Source organism: Copadichromis virginalis, linkage group LG22, assembly GCF_057382275.1.
Source record: "Copadichromis virginalis isolate Kocher_CV1m ecotype Utaka linkage group LG22, C_Virginalis_male_GT1.1, whole genome shotgun sequence".
Taxonomy (NCBI): domain Eukaryota; kingdom Metazoa; phylum Chordata; class Actinopteri; order Cichliformes; family Cichlidae; genus Copadichromis; species Copadichromis virginalis.
This window is the reverse complement of record NC_140638.1, coordinates 21,231,846-21,255,174: the sequence shown is the minus strand read 5'-3', so window position 1 is coordinate 21,255,174 and position 23,329 is coordinate 21,231,846. Positions and strand designations below refer to the sequence as shown.

The 23,329-nt window shown below is 41.6% G+C and overlaps 1 protein-coding gene and 1 long non-coding RNA gene across 2 annotated transcripts; one reads left to right on the top strand and one right to left on the bottom strand.

The window, feature by feature from the left end:
* Nucleotides 1-568: 568 nt before the first annotated feature.
* dlx6a (distal-less homeobox 6a) lies at nucleotides 569-2,866 on the bottom strand. The gene is made up of 3 exons (XM_085445426.1): nucleotides 2,559-2,866; nucleotides 1,653-1,846; nucleotides 569-1,408 (listed from the first exon to the last, which is right to left on the bottom strand). Exons 1-3 carry the CDS (start codon nucleotides 2,863-2,865, stop codon nucleotides 1,169-1,171), a joined length of 741 nt encoding a protein of 246 aa, XP_085301552.1. The 5' UTR covers nucleotide 2,866; the 3' UTR covers nucleotides 569-1,168.
* LOC146683309 (uncharacterized) lies at nucleotides 2,118-12,340 on the top strand. Its single transcript, XR_014917391.1, has 3 exons — nucleotides 2,118-2,483; nucleotides 2,603-4,941; nucleotides 11,441-12,340. It is a non-coding gene; the product is annotated as an uncharacterized LOC146683309 (long non-coding RNA).
* The last annotated feature ends 10,989 nt before the right edge of the window (nucleotides 12,341-23,329 follow it).

Genomic DNA, 23,329 nt, shown 5'->3' with positions numbered 1-23,329 from the left:
AGCCTCACTTGGATAAAAACCCACAAATTGTCCCAAATATCTCCTTCATATTGAACGCCGCTGCAGCTGGCTGCTTTGTTCAGCATCGATCCCGCGGAGCTTGGCATTTAACGGCCTGCATTAGGACGGAGAGAAGGGAGAAAACATTTTGTCAATACTTCTAATAATTGAGGGTGAAAATGACAAGATAAGCTGGACCTGGAGCAAATGTCTTTCGAGGTGAATGTAGGCAGCGGCGGGTTGAGGGTAAGTTAATTTCCTCTGGTGCTGAGTGCGTTTGATAAATCTATATACTGTGGAGTTTTTCATTCATTGGATTTATTTAAAATGTTTACTCTAGTGAAATGGGCTTTTCAGTGAGCACCGTGTCATTAACTTATGCTCGTGTTGTCTGCTCTGAGCTTGCACACACCAGGGAGACGGGAAATAGGCCCTTTTTTGGACGTGATGTTGGCCCAATATGACGCACAAAAAGGCCTAGATTAAAATGAATATCTTTTTCTTCTTCCCCCCACCCCCACCCATTTCTTCTTCTTCTTTTTTTTTTTGAAATCATGGAACAGCAGGAGTCTGTTTTTGAGTCACCGTTTACTCAATCTGACAAAACATAAAAAGTGTATGTACAACTAAAATCGCAGATTATATTTACAGACAGACAATTTGCTTGGTTTTGCATGTTGGAGAAACAATCAGGGAGGGAAAAAAATTGAAGGAAGAAAATTTTGAAAAAAAAAAGCAGTCCACCATGGCAAAAGAAAAAAAAAGGTTTCTGGGCGCCACAGCAGCGCATAGAGAGTGTGAGCAGTCTTTGTCCAAAGTGGCTAAAATGTCACTGATAATATTTGGTATATTGACGGTTCAGATGGTGACAAGAATGAAAGCATAACAAATGCGAGCCCACTGAACAGCCATGTACGCTAAAAATGGTTAGTTCCCTTGTTTGTGTCATCATCATCACACACCGAGGCTTGGCTGTGTCTCATCCTTCAGCAAAGGAGTGGAAGAGAGAGGGGGCTTTTTTTCGTTGTTGTTGTTGTTGTTGTTGCCTGCTCCTCTCCAGCATCCAGTTTCTGAGCTGACACAAATTGTAGGCTACGTTGGAAACTGCATTGCCGAGATCCGGAGGCCTCTCCAAGACAGGCTCCCTGACCTTGCTTTCGTCGTCAGTCTATCTCTGCATTGAGTCTTGATGTGGGGAGGAATACCAGTGAGAGTAGCCGGGCATGTAGCTGTTGGCCGGCATGTTTACTCCTTTGGATGAGGCCGACACGTCCCAGATTGGGGGGATGCTCGGAGAGCGCGGGGACAGGGACAGGGAGCCCGGGATGGGCTCGCTCTCGTGCGGGTTACCGCCTTGCTTCAGCAGCTTCTTGAACTTTGACCTTTTATTCTGAAACCAAATTTTTACCTGCGGGAGAGGACGAGAGGGGCGCGCGCCGTTAGTTAAGGATAAAGATCCCACATGGAGGTCAGTTGTATTTACGCAACATTTCGTCTTTTAATATAATTAATATACAAAATATAGAAGCACACAAGATTAATAAAGTGAGAAATCAAAATACAACGTTTATTAAAATTACCAAACTGATACAGTACATTTTGTTTCTGGAGGCAGTGTTAAAATGTAAAGCAGTGCGCGTTTCTCCTCATACCTGTGTTTGCGTCAGTCCTAGAGAGGCGGCCAGCTCGGCGCGCTCCGGTAAAGCGAGGTACTGTGTTTGCTGGAAACGGTGGTTCAGTGCTTGAAGCTGCAAACTGGAATAAATTGTCCGAGGTTTGCGAATCTTCTTGCCTTTGCCGTTAAAACGAATCTCCCCGTTTTCGATCACTGTCGTCTTCTGCTGCTCTGCAACAAAAACAAGCAAACGTTATTATTATTGTTCAAGCCCACAGGCACGCTGTACGCGTTCATTTGTGTGCAGGAAGCACGCTGAAAAAATATATATAGTTGCGGTAAAGAGTAAATCGAGGGGGGACAAACAATGTGAGAAAAAAACAATGAAAATTCTGGCTGATAAACGCTGACATCTCTCTCTCCCTCGTTGGCTTTAAGCGCCGAGGCAGCCCGCAATCCTCATACGCTGTCATATTTAGGATATTGCTGGTAATGACATGTCAATTAAATGCTAATTACAACATTCAAGGCGTGCGGGCCTAATTTCCACGAGTAGTTGGTGAGGATTGCACGGTCGACATGATCACACCCCGGGCATTTGAAGCAGATTTTGTGGGGGAACCGAAGGGAGTGCTAGGAGGGGACGGCGGAGGAAGAAAAAGAAGGCTGGATCTTGAATTATCCGGTGCCATTTACGCACAATTTTCGCGATCGCCCGCCTACGCTCGAAAGATAATTCCCGAATTTGGAGCGGCCGTGCGGTGATTTGGGCATGACACCACGAGGCTGGCATGGAGAAATGTTCGATCCCCACTGTGGACCACCCGCACTAAAAAAAAGAAAAGAAAAGAAAACGAAGAAGAAGGAGGTATGCTCTAATGGCACTGTCGAGCACGCTGTGGTGCATTTTCCATTTGGCTGGCGAAAAACGCGGGTGTCTTACCTGTGCCGTCTAACCTTGTCTGTCCTCCCATGTTGTTGTGATAGGACGGCAGGTACGGGCTGTGGTGTGGATGGCTCACGTAAGGGTAAGGTAACGACCTGTTGTAGGTGTTGCTCCCGGGGTACGGGGTGTTGTCGTGCTGGTGGTGAGAGTGTGAGCCGGAGTGGAGACAGTGCAGCGGGTAGTGGCCGCTGCCCATCGATGGGGAGCTCTGCTGTGAGTGCGACTGCTGTCCAAACTCCATGAAAGCAGACTTGGACGAGTCCTGAGCCTCCAGACCGTCAGCCATCGTAGTCATGGTCATCATCGAATTTTCTGCCTTGAGAGCACTCACCCCCCTCTCTCTCAAGACCAAATCGGTTTTTTCTCTCTCGCTGTGCTGTTGTCTCTCTCCCCTCTCTCCACCGCGAGCAGATATTGTCCTATTAACACCCGATTTTTCCAGAGGCGTCTTTATTTCCCCCCCCTTGTCCTGTGATATTCTCACTCAAAGTGGTGGAAGGTAGGCATAAGTTAAGGGAGAGATTTTAAGGTGGATTCTGTTAAAATTGAGCCCTTGCTTCCAGACTTGATGCAGACACTACAAGTAAAATGGTTTGTCTCCAAAGGGCAGCGCCTCCCGATTGGTCATCCAACCCAACGTCATCACTGCTCTGCGCTTCACGGAGACTTGAGCTGGAGTTAACCCACCTTACCAGCTCCCACCACAACTATGGGGGAAATAATATGTGGTGGGAAAGACGCCTAATTCCTACAGACAAGCCCCACACGTTTAAAAAAAAGGGAGAGAGAAAAAAAAACCTCCGCTCTTTTGGAAACTGCCGAGTCGATTTTGTTTTTTAACCCAAACTCCAAATTACGCGCGACGCGCAACATATAGCGTGCACTTTGATTTAATCTGAAGCGGGCAGTCTTTACGTTTCCCCTATTTACTTTTCTGGCTTTAGGTCCTCATTTGCCGAGGAAGTAATTGCATATAGGAAAGCATCACACAAACACGTGTTCGGGAATAGCTGAATCGATTTCAAACCGAAACTGAATTATTTTACCCTACATTAAAAAAAAATAATACTATTAACACCAATCTCCTCAAACCAGCAATAATTTTATTTGAAAAAGGATTTTTCAGTCAAATTTATAAAAGAGTAAAGAATAATCCCAGCTGCACTATGTGGCTCTTTTAAGGTTTTTACATTTTGTGACACTTAAAATATTAATGCCTATAGCGGGAGAGTGACGCGTTTAATGCCAAGGAAACACCTGGAACAGGTGGAGTAGATCTGGAAGTGAGCGAAAGTTTATCTTAGACTTGAATTGTTATTCTTAATTTCATTTAACTTTTTCATTTTTATTTTTTATCTTGACAGCCTATTTGATAAGAAAAACACTTTTTTTGTTGTTTTTTGCAGTGTAGTATTTGCTTTGATGTTTGCCTAATGAGCTGTCCCCCTCTTCAAACCCCACCCTCTTCTGCTCTGAAAGTAACATATATTATAACTGTTCATTTTTTCCCGGGGCTACTGACCATATGATTAAGGATCCTCAGACAATTCAAAATACCGTACATGTGACACATCAAATAACAATATGCCTGAGGTACAATAGGTTATTTTGCAGATAGAAGGGTGGATACCCGGATAAACTGACAGTGTCTTTTATCCCTGTTGCAATATGAGGCCTGATAGGGTCCTCAATATATGTAAATTATACAGTTTGTCTCCAAGGGCTGCCATGTTCGAGTAGCAAATAAGAATAAAATGCTATTTCCGCTTATAATAATGCAATAGGTATTCAAATCATGTTTTGCACCACTTTCAGCATTTTTTTCCACGCAATGTGGCATTTAGCGATTTAACAAAAAAAAAAAAAAGGCGACGCAAAATAATTATGGTTGCAATCAAGTTACTACGAAAACCTATTTGATTAGCGGCCACACTTTACTCAAATTGCAGCTATAAAATTAAGAACAATTCGCCTGTAATGATTATGGACTGGATTTATTTTGGGAGGGTGGAATAAAAGTGGATATAGCATAAATTATCCCCTAATTATACGCCAGTGTGGCCTCAATTATCCTCTTATCAAAAATGGTTGTCTAAATGCAGCGTTTAGTTTCAATTTTCTCCTTTTCTGTAACAAGAACTTGGTACCTTGCTATTATCGTCAGCTACGGTTGTTATTTACTTTGTGGGATTTAAAAGTGCACAACCCAGCCGGATAATCATTTTACAGCAGCGGAGCAAGGAGGGGAGCACAGAGGCAGGGATGTGTTGCAGCCGAAGGCATCCACATGGATTTGTTTTATTCCTGGAGAGTCCTTTAGATTAAGCGAGTCTGATTCAGATTAATCAGAGTTGCTCTTTTGTCGTCGGGAGGGCTGCAGGTAAGAGCTTCTTTTGCTGACATTGACGAATGATTTTATTGCCTCTTGTAATTCGCTATTTTAAGCAAAGAGTGTGGCCTCGCAGACCTGGAATGAGTCAGCCCACCTTGGTCACCCCTCAGTGATCTAGCATAGTGGCCAATTCCCCTGCCCGTGTTCCACTTGGACACGCAGAGGAGAAACCAGATCCGATAGCTTTTCTAATCGCCTTTGAGTCCTACTACAAACACGAACATGCTTTGCAGTGATGTTAGCCGCTTCCCCGCGGACTTAAAACCCCAGCCTTCGTTATATGAGACATCTTCATTCCCCAGGTTTTGTTGTTGTTGTTTTGTTTTGTTTTTTTGCAGCATCACAAGCGCGCCACCGTCGGAATTATTAAGATTAAGATGACTGTGCGGGTAATGTCAAAGTCTCGACGTCCCTGCAGGCGTGTTTCTGTGCACACCGAGATTAAGTGAAGTGGTGAAAGGACGGATTTGCTTGAATGGAGAGAACATGACATACTCGACCTTGGTGTTTTTGAAATGTTTAAGATCTGGGCTTTTTGCACGCGTGCTGACAGCCGTGTCTGATTGCAAACAGCGACCCATATAACATGTAATCAGTGGACTGTTTAAAAAAACTTTAATTGTACTTTATTACTAAAAAGAACAGAAGCAAAAACAATTATCCTATAAAAATTATATATTTTAAAAATGACACCCTTGAGTCATTCTTTACCTGCTGTATCATGTCTCCGGTTAATCTTGGATTATACAAGTTCATGGCCTTATTCTGGAGAAAAATTATTTTATATTTCAGCTCGACAAAATGTCAATCACAAAATGAGCAGCGTTCAGCTGCAAATCTAGAAATCACTTTGTCCCTAAGTAGATGATTGACCTTCAGCACAATCAATGGCCGTGCTGGTTTAACAGAAGTGGTCTTTATTTCCTGCTGTCTTATAAACGCTGATGAATGACTCTTTAAAATCACTCCAATATCCAAACGCCGGGTCTGTATCAGGCCTGGGATTTCCCCTAACATCCACTGTCTGTGACGGCAGTACATGGAAACTGAGAAGATTTGCACGCTTGCATTTACAGGTGGAACTTAACGGCATGTTGTGGTTAACACAGCCGATAGGACATAACCTAAATTGGTAATATCAGCACGCTTGTGGATAAGGTGATCTATACATGCGTAAATGTGATCTCCCCACCTCTTTCTGAATGCGTGTCACTGCCTGTTTTAGCACCGCGTGTCTTTTTCAGTCTATCTGGCCACACGTGTTAATCGTATCTGAGCGTTAACACAGAGTTCCAACAGAACATAGGTCATAACTGTAAATGAGAGGCTGGGTGTTTGCGGTCGGTCCCACTAACAGCTATTGACTGGCTCCCATGGAAAGCCACTTCTTTGGCTTCCCAGGGACTAGGAGCGGTTGAGGACGCTGAGGCAAGTCACTGCAGAAAGACACCGGGTGGCACTTAAACAACATGTCTCCCTTCTCCACAGCGCAAAGCCACTGGCGCTTCACAGACAGCCAGGCGTCGACTGCTCTCCATCTCTGCCGTGCGAAGGGCGGGAAGTGGCAAAAGAGAAGCGCAGATGCATGCCACACACAGCTGTCAGCATAACGTGGTTCATTGTAACTGGATTCACTGGAGCAAACCGCCCTCACACACACACACACACACACACACACACACACACACACACACACACACACACACACACACACACACACACACACACACACACACACACACACACACACCGCCCGAAAACGATCACCGATCAGTACAGTTCATCCGTGTCCAAATGGCGGCTCGACGCTTTTACGCACGCAAATTGCGCACAGCGCACTAATGCAAACTCGCTTACGCCAGGCTTTGATGTGATTTGTAAAAACGTGCAACTACACCGAGAAAAATGAGTGTGGTTTTGCTATAAAGATAACCAAGCGCTGCCAGGCAGACGACTGTTTACCATAACTTTTGCATCATAAATTAGGATTGCATTATCTCTCGGTTAAATAGCAAAATTGGCACATGCATGGATGGCCCCCAGGTGCAGGCAACGGCCTTCAGATGGACCCATCGTAGTTGAGCTAAATGACCACAAATAAGCACAGGCTTGCATCACTGAGTCTTCACAGCCTCTCGTAGACTAATGGATTTAATTTGGCACAACTGAAGCTGCACTGGACCCACTTAGGGCCCATGTTCTAATTAAGACCGCTTGTTTCTTTTGTCGCCTTCCTATATTGAATGTTTAGGTCCACCTGAGTGATTGCATTGCTTAGTTTCCTGCACCAGTCATATGGTGTTTATATTTGCTCGTTTGCTTCTGAAATGGTGGCAAAATACGAAGGCAAACGAGCTGGTGAAGCGTAACTGGATTAATGAAAACGGCCTCAAAGCCACTGAATTTGATAACGCGATGAAAGTAAAATAATAATAATAATAATGATAATAATAATAATAATAATAATAATAAGGAAGACTGCAGAAGGCTGCTTAGGGCATTTGTTGCGAAGAATTAACAATATAGCAGTTTGTTTTATTTTAGGCTGTTACGCTATAACTCGGCGAGCACACGCCTAACTCACTGTTCCTGTACAAAGGAGTAAATAACAAAGGAGCTACATACAAAAAGTTGATCTGAATTTAATGTTGGTGACAAATAAGACTAGTGAGAACCGGGGGTGCATGTAGTCCCCCCTTTCCCCCCTCTCTCGACTTAATACGCGACATTATTAGGTCTGACAGCACAGTGGTCGGTCTTGAAGGAGAGGATTTGGTCGGTAGATGACAGACAGGAAGGCCAGCAATCATGGGCTTTTTTTCTTTCTTTCCTTTTTTTTTTTTATCAGAATGTACTGTTCGATGCCGTTTATCCCTGATGATAGAAAATTGCTCTGTTGCCAGGACGCTGCCGCCGAAATAGAGGGCAGGAGCAACATTTCCATTTTCCAGTTTGAAAGCCATTGAAATGAATTAGTAAAAATGAAAAAAAAAGGGGGGGAAATGAGAAAGAATCCCCTGATAAACAAAGGGGAGCAAACAAAGATACCATTTTCTTTTGCCGAGAAGCCACCCTCCTCATTTTTCCTTTTTTTTTTTTCTGTAGCAGAGTGAAGGTTTTACTTCAACAGTTGCAAATCACATGCTTGGCTTCTAATGTAGTCCAAGGCCCGGGCCTACTTCAAAGACAATCATTTATTTCCCAACCTTCTGGAATAATCAGAGCGCCTTTTCATCTGTCGTGACAGAGAGGAGAAAGGGGGAAAAAAGAATGAAAGACAGAAATTAGTAAAGAAAACTTGACAACGAGGAGCATTAAGCAAACTCCTGAAATGTTTGGCCATTAGGCACAAATGAAGAGCAAACTTTACAGAAAAAAAGATGCAGATTAAAGAGCGAAATATAATTATATACACGTTCCTTAAATTGGTAGCTATATATTTATATACAGCATGTATGGAAAATATATCTTATCTTATCTTATTATTATTAATAATAACATTTATGCTGCTGCTACTATTATCGTCACGGTCCTCGTCATTATTATCACGTTAATCACTTCTGCAGTTCATATAGTAGGTATTCTACTGCGCCTGATCTAAAAAATAATATGAATCTAAATAACGTGCTACAAACTTAATTAAATCATTTTCGTTGAGGTGATATAATTAAATGTATGCTTTACGTGTCAGTGTTTGAGGGGCCAGCGGTGCAGGAGGAGGGTTTAGTGTCTGTGTCTGAGGAGGCAGGTGGTTTTTGCAACCTCCACAGAGTCTGAGCGCGCCACCGGTGCGCGTCATATGTGGCATGCAGTCTGATGGATGGAGAAATGTCACACGGATTATGGTGAACCTTTAGGAAGGGGTATCATAAATTGTTCGTGGACACTAAACATCCCATCACAACTTGGTCCGTCCTTGCAGGAGTTCTCTAGTACGATAAAATAAAAATTAAAATAAAAAAGGCTGTAGCACACAGCAGTATTGTTGTTTGGGAAATAATCATTAAAATGGTTGGCTTCTTAATAAAGTGTGGCCACTTAGGGAACCTAATCTCATTTACAGATGTGAGGGATGAAAAGGATGTTTTAGCCACAGAATGGAGAAAGAAATTTAAATCTGTGTGTCTAAACTGTGGATCACAACACACATGTGTCCAATAATGCTCAGATTTAGAGCACAGGCAGGCCAAATGAAGGGATTTTAAGCATTTAAAATCCCACTAACATATAAGATAAGCTTCATCTGCTTGGGAAATAAGATGAATCTAACAAAAGGAATATTTAAAATATGTTTTTGTTATATTAGACTACAAATATGCACATATGCACATATATTTAGTCTTTTACAGGATTCAACTTTGTAAGAAATAAGAAAATGAGCCTCATTTTTTTTTAATCCTGTTGTTGGGGCTATACATGCAGATAAAACTGCTCCTTAGAAAACACCCACAACACATATCCCCAATGCACACGGTGCAAGCTAATAACCAAATAGCGTGCCCTCAAACAGGAAAGTCCTGGCTCACGTATAGAGATGAATGCCCCGCTGAAGGAGGTGCTGCTCACAATAGCCGACACCGACTGCAAAATAAAAGAGCGTGAAATTTAAGAGCACAGTGTGAGCTGAAGTGGAAGGAAAGTGAGGAGAAAGGGAGTCACACCTGGTGAAATCTAGTGCGCTGGCAGAGCCCGTCTCATTCTCTGCTGCTTCTTAGCAGGAGCCTGTCAGGTGATAGGTGGTGCGCACCTTTGCTGAACCTTTGGACACTCCTACCTGAAACCTGCTGCTCTCGTAGGCCTTGGGGTTTTTTTTTAAGGTTTTGTGCTCACAGAGAGTTTGTGTAACTCAGTGGATTAAGTGTAGCTTTATTGTTATTATTATTAAGAAATATGGTCGTGTTCCTGCAAGAAACACACAGGCTTCCTCGGATGAGGTGAATGTGGATAAAAGTGTAAAATCTTTTAAAAAATCTGTAAAAAATCTGCTTTTTTTTCATTTGCAGAAATTATTCCTGAAATATAGTTTTAAAGCTAAAACCTTTATAAAGATTTTGCTTTTATTTAGATAAAATGTTACATATTTTATATACATATATATATAAATCAAACATCCCTATAATCATTATCAGACCCTTTGTGCATATCTTGGCCCTCCTGGGTTTGTTATTATTGCTACACTCAGCGATACAGCCATTGCATTAATCTCAAGCTTCTCTAAATTACTCTGAAGCCAATTATTTAATATGTAATTATATCTAACACACACAAAAAAAACAAAAAAAATAAATAATGAAACACACAAACTCCTTAAAATATGGAGCAGGCACATGGATGCAAAGCCCACCCCAACAACGCCATGCATTTACACTGCTGTGAAATACTAGTGAGCAGTGTCCAGTGTCCTCTGAGTTAACAAAAACCACAGACCACAGATCAACTTAATAATCTGGCCAGGAGATCATGGTTATAGCCAGCCTCATAATATCACAGCTATTAATTCATCGCCTGGTAAACCTTCGCAGGCTTTATTTTCATTTGCAATGAACTGTCAGATTTGAGTGGAGACATTTTTAGGACTTTGTCCATTTTGGTGAAGTGAAGGTAGCCAATTATTGTCATCATTGCCCTTGAAAATGCATTACGCCTCACCTGAGGGCTCACTCAATCAAAGAGACTGAAGGGGCGATTAACAGATGACTTCTGACCTCAACCCATCGCAAACAAAAAAAAAATTACCCAAAAAAACGGGCAGACAGCAATCAACATTTCTCATTCAGCTTTGTGTTTCGTGCAAACTTTCTTATTGTTGACATCTAACCTTGGGGCATCCGGATGGCAGCTCTGGCATTGGGACCTTGAACATTGACTTTTATCATCACTGCTTGCAAACATATCTGACACTGTCAGGGGGGTTATTAAAAAATGTATCACATTTTATGATTTAAGTGTCAGCTCTAAGGTTACCATATGAGCCACTGATTTGCAGTATGTTTGTAAAAGACTGTAATACAATTTTAAGTAGATATAAATACGATTAAGTGTTGCTAATGAACAACAAAAGCTCAAACTTATGGGTTTTCTGGTTATAGAAGATTTATTGAAATGCTTAAAATCAAAAATAATATATAAAGAGTGACAAATAATGAAGTGTTATTGCTTAAGGATAATACAGATCTCAGTGCTTTCCTTAAGCACTGAGACTTTACAATCAACGCTAAAACGACCTGATAGGCTGGAGTTTTCATTCAATTTAAAACAGACAATCGTTCTTTGTGCTTAACCTTTTCAGTGCGTAAGTGCAGCTTCCTCACCTGGAAGTTGAAAGATGATTATGGGTCAGGCTGAAAAATTAAAACGGGCATAAATATACGGTGGCATGTTTTTCATTTCAACTTTTGGCAAAAGTGAGATTGATTGATTTTTTTTTAAGGAAGATAAATACCTGTGAATAACTTTGTCTCTCTTTGTGTCCCCCACCTCCTCTCAGTTCCTCTTATGTTCTCCAACCCCCACAACACCATCACCACCCCCCAATCCATGTCCAGCCACTGTCTCCATCTCTTCTCCATCCTGCCCCCTTCTCTCCTCTTCATTTCTCTCTTCATGCCCACTCTACCCCTCTCTCCCTTTCCCCTTCAACCTCTCCCCCCGCACCCCCCCACCCCTTTTTTCTTTCACTCACCTCCCTCCCTCCCACACCCTTCATCCAATAGGTACGCCTCCATCCCCTCTTGGCAGCTCCATCTCCTCCTCGCCTCCCCCTGTCTCTCCACCCTCTCCCTGGTTGGTTTCCACAGCTGTGGTGAGTGAGGGGCAGATGACCGGAGAATTGGCCCCTGGGAGAGCGCTGAGCCATCCTGGTGCTATTAGGCTCGTGGCTAATAATAGGTGTTTCAGACCGGGGGAAGATCAATCAGGGGGAATCATGGGGAATGTTCAGAGCAGCGCTTTTTACACATCGGCCCAGATGGATGAAATTACACTTGTCAGTTTTTAGTTGCATTACTCACAAATTGGTTGTCTACTCTCCCCCCCCACCCCCCACCCTCCCTCTCTCTCCCTCCCTCACTCCCTCTTCTCTCCTTTCTCTCTCTTCATGTGTCAGTGGCCCGCTAAAAGGATTCGGTGGTGAAATCCCTGTCATTTTTGTCTTTTCCCTGTTTAGCCCTCAGCCAGCATCTCTTCTGCCTGCATGTATGCACTTAGGAGAAATCAGCGGAAGATCTCGCCTCGGCCACTTTCAGTGCTGACGTGCGCACAACTGACATTCTGTTCGAATCCTGCATGTATAATACAAAACCCCCCCCAAAAAAACCATTTAATTGGAAAGAGATCAACTGACAGAAAACGAATGATAATAAATGTCAGTGATTTTCCTTTCCTTTCCACTGTGTTCGGATGTATGTATGCAATATGAAAGTCTTTTCTTAGTTAAGATCTATCACACTAACTGTTGTCAGTTCAAAGATTACATAAGAATCTACCCTGTATTTTATATTTCAGAGTAAAAATTTGGGCTTTTGAATCATGCATTGCATATTTACATAAATTCTGTAGCTAAACCAAATTGCTAAATGTGTGAAATTCAATAATTATATTGTTACTTATGAATAATCCTGTATAATTGCAATGTAATTAAACCTGTCAAGTGCAAATGAGACATTCGGGGTGTATCTCACTGTTCAAAAGTGAATAAAATTCTCCATGCAATATTCAGTGTCTCTGCTGTTTATTTTAAACATTCACCGGCCTATACACTGGATTTTCTGCAGAAAACTTAAAGGGGAAGCACGGGAGCAAAACGCTTTTCAGCTGGAGTGAGACTTAATATTGGAAAAGAATGAAATCAAAACTTTGAGCAGCACGGTGCATCTTGACTATTGTCACCCCCATATTCTTTTGGTGACTGATTGATACGGACTGATTTTTTACTTTTTGGGGGGAAAATGTTTTACCAGCAAAAGCAGCTGAGAATATGATTGCAGAGTCAGAGATGTGGTAATTGAATGACCTGAGCGTTTCTGTGCAATTGCAGGGAGAGAGAAGCGGCTCAGTTGAGGTGAAAGGGGGTTTATGCATGGCAGTGGATGCGAGCCAAAGAACACATCATCTAAAACTAAGCTCCTGATGTGTTAGCCTACATGATAACTAGCACAGTCGGAAAGGTGGCCGTGGAGACTGAGAGGGGTCATTTCGAAGGCAGCCACACAACAGCTATTTGTGTCAGTGATTTCCACTTCTGGCTCGGCGCTGACAGACTGAAATGTTTAGTGTTTACAATGCTTTCCTTGCAACTTGTCCTCACATTAGCTCCCCCCCCCCCCCCTTTCTTGATGTGGCTATGTCTTTGGCACAGAAGGGGTGGGGGGGTGGGGGGGTCGGGGGTATAGCACTGATATATTAAAGTGCTTGTCTGTGCGAGACAAGCGGCTACTACACCCTGGTATCAAAACACAAGCATGACAATCACAGCCAGGAGAAGACTGGCTGAAAGTAGCAGCTCTGAATAGCTCACTGGGGAGACATCAATACAGCCCCCCCAGATGTTGGGGTCTCCCGGTCCAGCCTGATGGAGAGATGTTCCTCAGTCTGATTGCACAACTGGAGAGGGCTGGAAACAGAAAGGCTTCTTTGAAACAGAGAGCGGCTGAAAGCTCGGTGGCCATGGGGGAGGGAAGCAGGCCCTCTGTGAGAGAGTTTCCTTAGCAACAGAAAGAATGACATTCTGACTTCCCAGCAAAACTCGTCTCAGGGCTTCTGCTGGATATTTCCATGTGGTGAGCATTAAAAAAAAATGTTCAAAAGCCGATATAAAGACACACACTCCCTGCTTCTTCCACTTATATTGAAATGAGTTTTTCCCCCCTCTGCTCGGCTTGTGTGTAGTGAATACAGAGAGTCCTAATGTATGTATTTTGCTCATTTTACTGTGTCTGGCGTTTCCGCGCCTCTCCTCTGTGACTCTGTGTTTGCCTCCTGCTGTGGTAAACACAACATTGCTATGATAGCACATGCATTTCAGAAAGCTCAAAACACCGCCGAGGAGCCGAAACGTTCTCTCTCTCCCTCTTCTCTGTGTCTCTAAATTTCTTCCCCCTCTCCCTCTGCCTCTGTCAGTCCTCTCTCTCACTTCCAGCCAAGGTATTCAGCTCCCATGATTGCAAACACGCATAATGACAGCATCTCCCGGGGGCCAGCGGAGGTACCCCACTGATGCTGAGAGACTCTATCCTGTCGTCACATTGCAGGAAATTTCTCGGCAGTGCGCACTGGAACCTGGTGAGCTTTGGCAAGGCATCACCAGAAGCTGGGCTGGCTATGTTTTTTTTTTTTTTTGTTAATAAAATGAAGTGCAAATTGTGGCAGGCTCGCATGCATTGGAACAGCTCACTGCTTCCTCCCATTACGAGGCCAGGGCGAGCGCCATGGAAGCATAAGCGTGAATACATTATAAAGTAATGAGGAAACATCCAGGAGAGGGTCACGGGGGGCGTCAAGCGGCTCCAGGGGCCTTACGAAGAGCTTTCAGTGTGCTCCGTGATGGATTAGTCATTCGCGTTTGAAGAGCGAGCGAGAGGTGGAGTTCAACAATGTTACACACAGCAACAGTTGCTAAGAGTTGCAGCGAGCGAGGCCTATTCAGTCTGTGAATATGTACAGTTGGTGCTGAGCAGGAATATAGGTGAATAGAGATAGAGCTGTTTTGTGTATCAATGATGATGATTGTGACATTTCCAACAATGCAGCATAATATTCATGAACACCGAAAAACAGCTAGGAATCATGGGTACTGGAGAGGATGATAATGTAAACCATTCATGCCTTAGCAGCATGAGAGTGGCTAAGACAAAATGTCACTGATATTTGGTATTTGAGGCAAATCTTTGTGGATGTGAAAATGACATCCTAATCCCTGCCATGGCTGCAGCTGGAGCACATCGCTGTGAAGAATCAACCCAAAGTGAAGCCCACAGGCTACAGCCTGGTGGGGAGAAATCATACCCATCACTGCTCACCAGCAAATGATTACACTTTAGGAAATTTCTGTCAAAGTACGGGAGATTTAAAACAGTAATGCAACAGTTCTTAGTGATTACAGCTGGATCCTGTAGAAGCCCACTGCACATTATAATAGTATAGTATAATAATGTATTTTTTCTTTGATAAGAACAAAGACTCATGGGACTGTGAATCATTAATTAAAACATTTTGATTGTTTTTGATGAGTGATGTGGTTTAAAGTGAGCGAGAACAGTGAGCAATCAACAGTTCACTATAACGAAAACTAGCAGGTGAACTAGGTCATCCTAGTGTTTGATGGGTTATATCGTACAGTAAACCCTTTGGGTGAGATTAGCACCAGAAAGCTAAAATAACTGTGCCATGGCAACCAAACATCACACAGTAAAATACTAGGGCCTGACTGAAATAGTATTTTTAAAACCGATACCAATACCAATATTTGGTGATTTAAAAAGCTGACTTTTTTCTTTCAAATACAAGAATCATAAACAGATTTCCCAAACATTTAACATATCTCGGTATTCATGAGTCATTACTAAGATAGTAGAAAAACGTAGTTTTAAAATCTCAGATTATTTGTGTGTGCTGCTCTAAACAGGGATGCTGCTGATTGGCCTGGTGGACAACGATGCAGCGTCAGGGCTGATAACATGGTTGAAATGTGTTTCTTCAATATTTTCTTCACATTTTTATATTTCTATTTATTGGCTGTTATAAATGCCGATATCAGTACGCTGGCAAACAGCTAATATCGGCCAACATATCGAGCATGCTCTATAAAATACTGCAAAGCTAAACAAAAATAAGATGAAAAGAAATGAAAATTGTTTCATAATTTGAAATAAATAAATCTAAATGAAAATGAGCTTTGGAAACTAATTAAGAGAATATTGAAAAATAAATAAATATTCAATAAAAGGTTCAGTATTTGTTAATTTGGTAAATTTTGTTATCGCAATTTGCCCGACAGGCCTTTGCTGGATCTGTTTATTCATTCTGGGCATTTTTACAAATCTATGAGTCAGCTGCTTTCAAAGAGTTCTGTGTTTTTACTGTAACACCTGTACTGATTTTACTCAAATTTACCTCTGGCATATGCCCTCCATACTGTAAAACAGGACTGAAACTAATAAAGTTTTAAAATAATAATAACTAAACAGAAACAAGCAAACTCACTTTTAAAACTAAAATCAATACAATGAAATTCAAATCAATACAATTTTATTTATAAAGCACCAAATCGCAACAGCAGCCACCTAAAGGCGCTTTATGTTGTAACGTAAAGATCATACAATATTATTTATATGAAAATGATATAAAATAAAATGAAAAATATGTATTTAAAAAATACAAACTATAAGGTATGGAACTTGCAGTGGGCACACTGTAAAATAACAGTTAGATGCTGGCAAATCCAGTTGCAGCACTTTACTGTATTTTAACTGTATTTTCTTACAGCGTATCAGGAATTATCAAGCCTTGTTTTAAATCCAGCTCTGTGATCTGTGTCAGTAAGCATTGAACTGACATACTTAACCGAGAAAGCCAGCAATGAGTGCCTTACTACAAACTGTCCCTGCCAATCATACGTCACGCAAACGGGCCCTCATTCTATGCATTCCTGTAGGGTGGGACGGGTGGGTGGGTGCAGACTGGTTTGAGCCCACTTTAGAGCCGCTTTCTCCACAGCGAAAACGCCCTCCCTTTGGCATTCAGTCACCGATGAGTCCGTTGAGCCACAATGGAGTCGGCTGATGGAACGCCATGGCAACGACCGACACCTGGCAAGAGTTCATCCCACCTCTTCTCTCTCTCTTTCCACCATCATCCCTCTTTTTCCCTCCCACTGCCCCCCCCCACCCCCACCCCCCACCCCCACTAGATGCTGGAACATATTTCCCTCAGACTGACTGAAAGCCCCTGTGAACAAATAATGGGTGCACGCCAGTCTAAATAAAGTGCGGTTTATGAGTTGTGGTCAGAAATGTCTCCCCCCCCCCCACCATCCCCACCCCCTCTCTCTTGCTCTCTTTTTAATGCTCTGCACAAAAAACAGTTGCCAACATTTTTTCCTTTTTTTTTTCAGGTCATATGGCTGGTTGGTGATTATACAAAGCCATTTTTTCCTTTCTCGCAGTGAAGCACAAAGTCAAATAAAAGAGAGTGGCTCCACACTAGTAGTCTGCAAACCCATTTTTGTAGAATGGAACAAGTCTCCCAAGCCAAAACAAACCAACATGTCCCTTTGCCATTTTTCAACTCCAGCTTTTCAATAATATGTTAGACCTTGGCGTTGAATAAATCCTCTGTAGTAAGCTTCAGCTGTAGGCTGTGTTATCAATTAATCAAATTAATCAAGACTGGTGGGAGTTGCACAAGATCCTTGCAACTGACTGAAAGGCTGCTTAAATGGTTAAGTAAACCACGGTTTGATAGAAACCCCAGAAATATCAATCACAGACAATGAACTTAGTGATGATGGAAGATCCTGCAGTGTTTTTTCAGACTTATTTGCACTGAGATCAGGTTCAAGAGTTGAATTAACATATAATTAAATGAGTAATTGAACATTTGGGGAATCACCAAGAGGGACCTGAGTAGACTGATAAATTCCATGGCTTTTACAGACCTGAACTCAAAACATCCTCAACTGTAGTCACGACTGGAATCCAAAGTGAAAAATAACCCTACTACAAGCTGACACTTATACCAATTAAACTGTAAGTAAAATGTAAGACGAATAGTGGAGTTGGGGGAACTACTGTATGTGCTAATTTAGGACGACTAACAAAAAAAGAAGAATCTTGCGTGAGTGAATCAAAGCATCTGAGAAGTATTGTGTGATTGTAGTTTGAATTTGACAGCACACATGGAAACATTTGCAGATTACGGTGTGGCTGTTTGCTAAGTTTGTAACAGTATCGTTAGCTTACCCAAGCTAGGCAGCCAAATATTTCTCTCTTAATGAGCTTGTTGCTATATAGATGATGGAGGGGATGCCGCCAATATGAACATAAAGTTCAACAGGATAAACTCTGTCTGAACATTACAGGTCTTCATTTTACTTTCCACAGGACATAAAACTGTAACTGTTTTAGTGGCAGTAATCTTGTAATGTAGCATCCATCTACAGCTTCTATGAAGCCAGTCAAGAGACACAGTCCCTTCAGCGTGCCTCGGGTTTGCTATGGGACGTCTTCCCAGTGGGACATGCTCGAAACACCTCACCTACGAGGCATTCAGGAGGCATCCTAGTCCCAGCCAACCTTCAGAGAAAGCTAATCATCATTTGTATCTCTTGTCTTGTTCTTTTGGTGACTACTCTCAGCTTGTGACCACAGGTGAGTAACAAGTTCCTTTTAAAAGTCGTGTTAAGTTTAAAAGCAGTGTTTAAAAGTAAAAAAGAAGCAGAAGCATTGCAAGTTTATGTTAACTGACTATTTTCACTTAGTCTCCTGGTGATTTTGTACATTCATAAATACACAAGCTATCAAGGCTTGGTCTAGCAGCCTGTGATTAGTGGCTTGGTCAGTGCCATGGTTTGGTAAAGAGCTTAGTCTTTGTTTTTTTGGGCCTGCCAGCTGTACTATACCTCATTTAGTCCCCCTAAAACCAATTTGATGACGCCAAGTCATGCCAGCAGAAAAATCAAGATGGCTGTTGCTGTAAAATGTTAAAAAAAAACCAAAAAACTTTGAGGTTTTAGCACAGAGAACTGTACAATGGACTATATTTTCTACCAGAAATTATGTCTTCCATTTCAACAACTCCTTGTTAGATTAAGTTTCCAGCACACAGAGCTTTCCTCGCATCTTTCTAATGTTTCCGCAGTGAAGCATGTGGCCATCACGAAATTATTTATGCTAAATTGCCAAAACTATAGGAGGTATGGAGTAAAAGTGGAAAAGAGAAAACTGCGGAGAGACGCTGATGGTGGCTCGTAAAACTGAGAGACAGAGTAATAATTTTAAGTAGTGTAATAGAGCTATGTTTAATTCCAGTAGGTGATCATGCTGTTCTCACTGTAGTCACATTTATGCATGCACGCAAGGTGGAAAATACCTATTTCTACGTCAATTACAATAGTACATGCACTAACAATCACTGCATGAGACATACAGCTCTCAGCAGCTTGAAGGAAAACTTTGCAGAACAAATCGTGCATTGGCACATTTTTTAAAAGGTGTGGCAAACTTGATTGTAATGTCACAAAAGAAACATACATAGGTAGCACATAAGTGGTATTAGAAATATAACTAGCAGCATATAAATTCTATTTATGGAGGCTTGAGTGTGCTTTGGACAATGTCTACATTAGGTTTTACTCTGAGGCACAAAAAACCCACTCAGGGGTGTCGGAGTGATGTAGACTCTTCGATACATGTTCTACCCGAGGTATTGCATGTTAGCTAGCACGTTCAGTATATAAATCAAGGAATGAGGAGAGCTGCGTGTGTTAATGAGCATTAAAAAGCTCTTAAAGTGTAATCATCTTCATGGACCCTCCACATGGCCTCTTTTTTGCCCTATCACTCCTAACCACAACCTCCTCCGGGCCAGCAATCACGAAACCAGAACTCTTGACTCACCAGGCTCACATTACAAAGTTATTGGAGCTTTCAGAGAGAAGCTGTGTGGAAGTGGGGGAAACAGAAGCAGCTATGATATTATTGCATTTAGTACAACAACTTCAAGACAGACTACCCTCAGACACTGTAGAAGAACACAAGAGTTAGCTGTCCCTGAACCTGCCTTTGCGGGAACAATGACAAAGTAGAGTGTCTTTTGTGTAAACTGGACAATCACACATTTGTTCATTCACTGGGGAAATCTGCGCATTTCACAGGAGAATACAACCCTCCCTTCACGCTCCTGAGATAGATGAGAATGACAGGTGTGAAGTGGGCAAAATACTTCATACACAGCCTAAAACAATAGCCTTTGTGCTCATGACGGAAGAAAAAAAGGTGACAATGAGTTTGTGCATGCGAGCTACTTCAATGTGACTTTGAAGGATTTGGAGAAAAAAGTGACATATGTTTGTTTTGGTTACCTGAAATTCCACTTAAGGAGGAATTGTGTTTTATATCAAGTAAAAGGTCACTGAATTGCGAGTGAAAAAGAGGAATGTTGTTTTTTGTTAAATAGGAAATATTTGGTTTTGTGTTGTAGAGATTTGAAGCATTTTATAACTGAAGGGCAGGATTGTGGGACAGGATGACTCAAGGATATCTGCTGAGTTACTGTGGGACAGCTGGCTTGATTCCCAGTTTCTGAGTCAATGGAGAAAACCAACATTGCCATTAAGTTAAGAAACTATAGAGAGATATTTAAAGAAGCCGTTCCATTTATAAAAGTCCTTTCTATGAGTTAATGAGATGTGATAAGAGAGGATTAGCAGAGAGGACATAGTTGGGGTTAGAGAAAAGGTGTAATTCAAAGTGGGAAGCACAAATCCCACTAGCTTTAGTTAGCACAATAGCTTTTTATTCTGCACGCAGCGGAGCTGTTTTGTGTCACAAATGGCAAACATTCCAAATGTTGTCACTGGAAAATGTTCCACATAAATAAACTAAAACTTAATTTCAGCTATTAGCCTCTCCTGACATTCAAGAGCTCAGTTTGTCTCTGTGTGTTTTAATCTTGCTTTTGTTTGAGACTGATCAATGCTAGTCTAAATGATAGTTGTACAGCTGGAATAAGGGGGTTTACCTGATAGTGTAAAAACTTGAGTTCATATGTACACAATTTTTGTAATTTTTCCGTCTGTACACCACCACAGTAGTTTTAAATCAAACAGTCCAGATGTAACTGAAGTGCAGACTTTCAGCTTTAATTCAGGTGGTTTAAGAAAAATAACTGTTTATAAATTACAGCTATTTCTATATACATCCCCAATATTTAGAGCCTCAAAAATAATTAGACAGTTGACTGGAGAGTTGAAGTTAATTCTAAGCACTGAACTTGCATTTGGTAGATGTTCACTGGAAGTCTAAATATGAGGTCCAATGGGCTGAGCAACACCAAAAGGACTGAAAGTCCATAGAAGACGACTACAGAATTATTTCCATGGTTAAGAAAACAACTTCACAACCAGTAGTAAAGTAATGAACACTCTTGAAGGGGTAGGTGTATTATTTATTATGAAGGCAATAGGCAGAGTGTTACAGGCATAGCCCTAAAGAATGTAGCCTCATGGGCAGTGTAGCCCAGTTGCGAGTAAGTTATTAACTCTTGACTATTAAGACTCGACTGTACACTGTGTTCGTGTTTTCCTCCGAAACAATAAGTTCGGTTGGAGCAGCCTTTCAACGCCTCTCTCTGTCTCTCGCTAGAAAAGTTGACCCAGACAACAAAGTAAAGCTAGTTTTCGGCTACGAGCACTGAACCCGACGTATTAGCCAGAGGTCCCTTTACTACAGTTCGGAGCCGCGGACCTGTTTTACATACGCGTGAAACAGTTTTCTATACGCGATTGCTGCAAAAAGTGCAGCCTTACCTAATGTCCACCCTACTGTTATTCATTTTATATTAAGATTTAAAAATCTATTTGATATTTGTATGGCCAGTAGCCTTCAGTAATAGTAACAAATCACACAGCAATAGTACATTCATGTAGTTGTAAAAAGCTTGATAATATATTAAGTAATCCAAAGTATTCAGAATACGTTACTCTCATTGAGTAACGTGACAAAATACTTTACAAAATACATTTTGGGGCATGTATTCTGTAATCTGTAGTGGAATACATTTTAAAAGTAACCTTCCCAACACTGTCTACAATCAACAGATGGGGTTTAGAACAAGGTGCAAACCGCTGGTTACTCTCAAGAACAGGAAAGTACAGATTAGACTTTGCCATAAAATGACTAACTGTACCAGAATGAAGTGAATATAAATGTTGGAGGAGACCTCAGAACAGATCGTGATTGAAGCACATCACATCATCTGTCAAACATGGTGAAGACGATGTTATGACATGGGCACGTATGGCTGCCAGTAGAACTGGGTCACTTGTGTTTATTGATGATGGGACTGCTGATAGAAGCGGGATTAACTGTGAACAGGACAAGGCTATAATCTCTACTCAACTTCAACCTAATGCTGCAAAACTGATCTGACAGTGCTTCATGATGCATGTGGATAATGATCACAGCATACTGCAAAAGCAGCCCAAGACTTTCCCAAGGCAAAAAAAATGGGATATTCTTTGAGTCAGTCACCTGATCTCAACCCAACAGAGCGGCCTTTTCAGTTACTACGTAGGTGTCTGTAGATGCATGTTGCATGATAACTCAGCCCATCAGCTTCTCATGCAAATATAATCACTTTTTGCTCACCAAAAAACAAAATAATGGAATACTATAAACTTCAAAACATCAGCTTTTATATTCAATCTTGCCTGTGGATTATCAGTGGGAATGATCCCACCCCACTGTGGGAGGGCTTTTCAGCTAGGTAGAGATGCCTCAGCATAGCGACATAGCACAGACATAGAGACACAACATAATAATAAGATATTTTATGAAAGGGTAGGATGAGTACCACATATTGTTCAGCTGAATAGTTAATTGACTAGTTTACATAAAGTATTTTTTTTTCTAAATACCACAAACATCCAAATATGAAGTGCCACCCTATTTAGAAATTCTCTTCTATAGTGGTAGGTAATAACAATGAGTAATGATTTTTTCTTTTTTATTTAATGCAACCTTGATTATAAACAGGAAATCTATCCATACCATGGCCAGCCACACACTCTACCCCTCAGATGAAATAAATGAGTGTAGGGGAATATATAATTTCACTGCATGTCCAGAATACATGAACACAAGTGACTGTAACACTAACTCATTCCAGCTCTGGGATTTATTAGCTTTCAGTGCAAAATTAAACAAATCTGCTTCGACATAACCACCTTAAAATGGCCGTCGTAAATGATCTCACATTAGCAGTCGCTTCTGGTGCATAAAAATGTTGTAGTTCAGTTATAAGAAGACCGGTGTATAGCAAGAACGGGACAAACATTGCTCTGTGCACTTGATTACAACAAATAAATACTACTGCGAGAGGGATACATCTTCCATGAGAGAGTACGCTTAATAGAGTGCAGCACCGGGATGTATTTATGAAGTGGAGCAAAGAAATCCAAAATGCCAATCTTTTCACGAGCAGCAGGGATGGGATGGTCGGTTACAGAAAATTTTCTGACTGACTCATTCAAACTGTGTTTTACAGCGCCGACACGCACCCGTGACACGCAGCTAAAACGCTGCCTAATAAATATCGCCTCCGTTTTTATGCCTGCTTTGAGGTAGCCCCAATTAACCAGGCTCTACACGCACTCCCCAGT

Excerpts from the sequence above, each read along its gene's own strand:
- dlx6a (XM_085445426.1), bottom strand. The coding sequence starts at position 2,865 with ATGATGACCATGACTACGATGGCTGACGGTCTGGAGGCTCAGGACTCG. Across the intron at positions 1,847-2,558 it reads GACAAGGTTAGACGGCACAG|AGCAGCAGAAGACGACAGTG; the intron begins GTAAGACACCCG and ends TTTTTGTTGCAG. Across the intron at positions 1,409-1,652 it reads TAGGACTGACGCAAACACAG|GTAAAAATTTGGTTTCAGAA; the intron begins GTATGAGGAGAA and ends CCTCTCCCGCAG.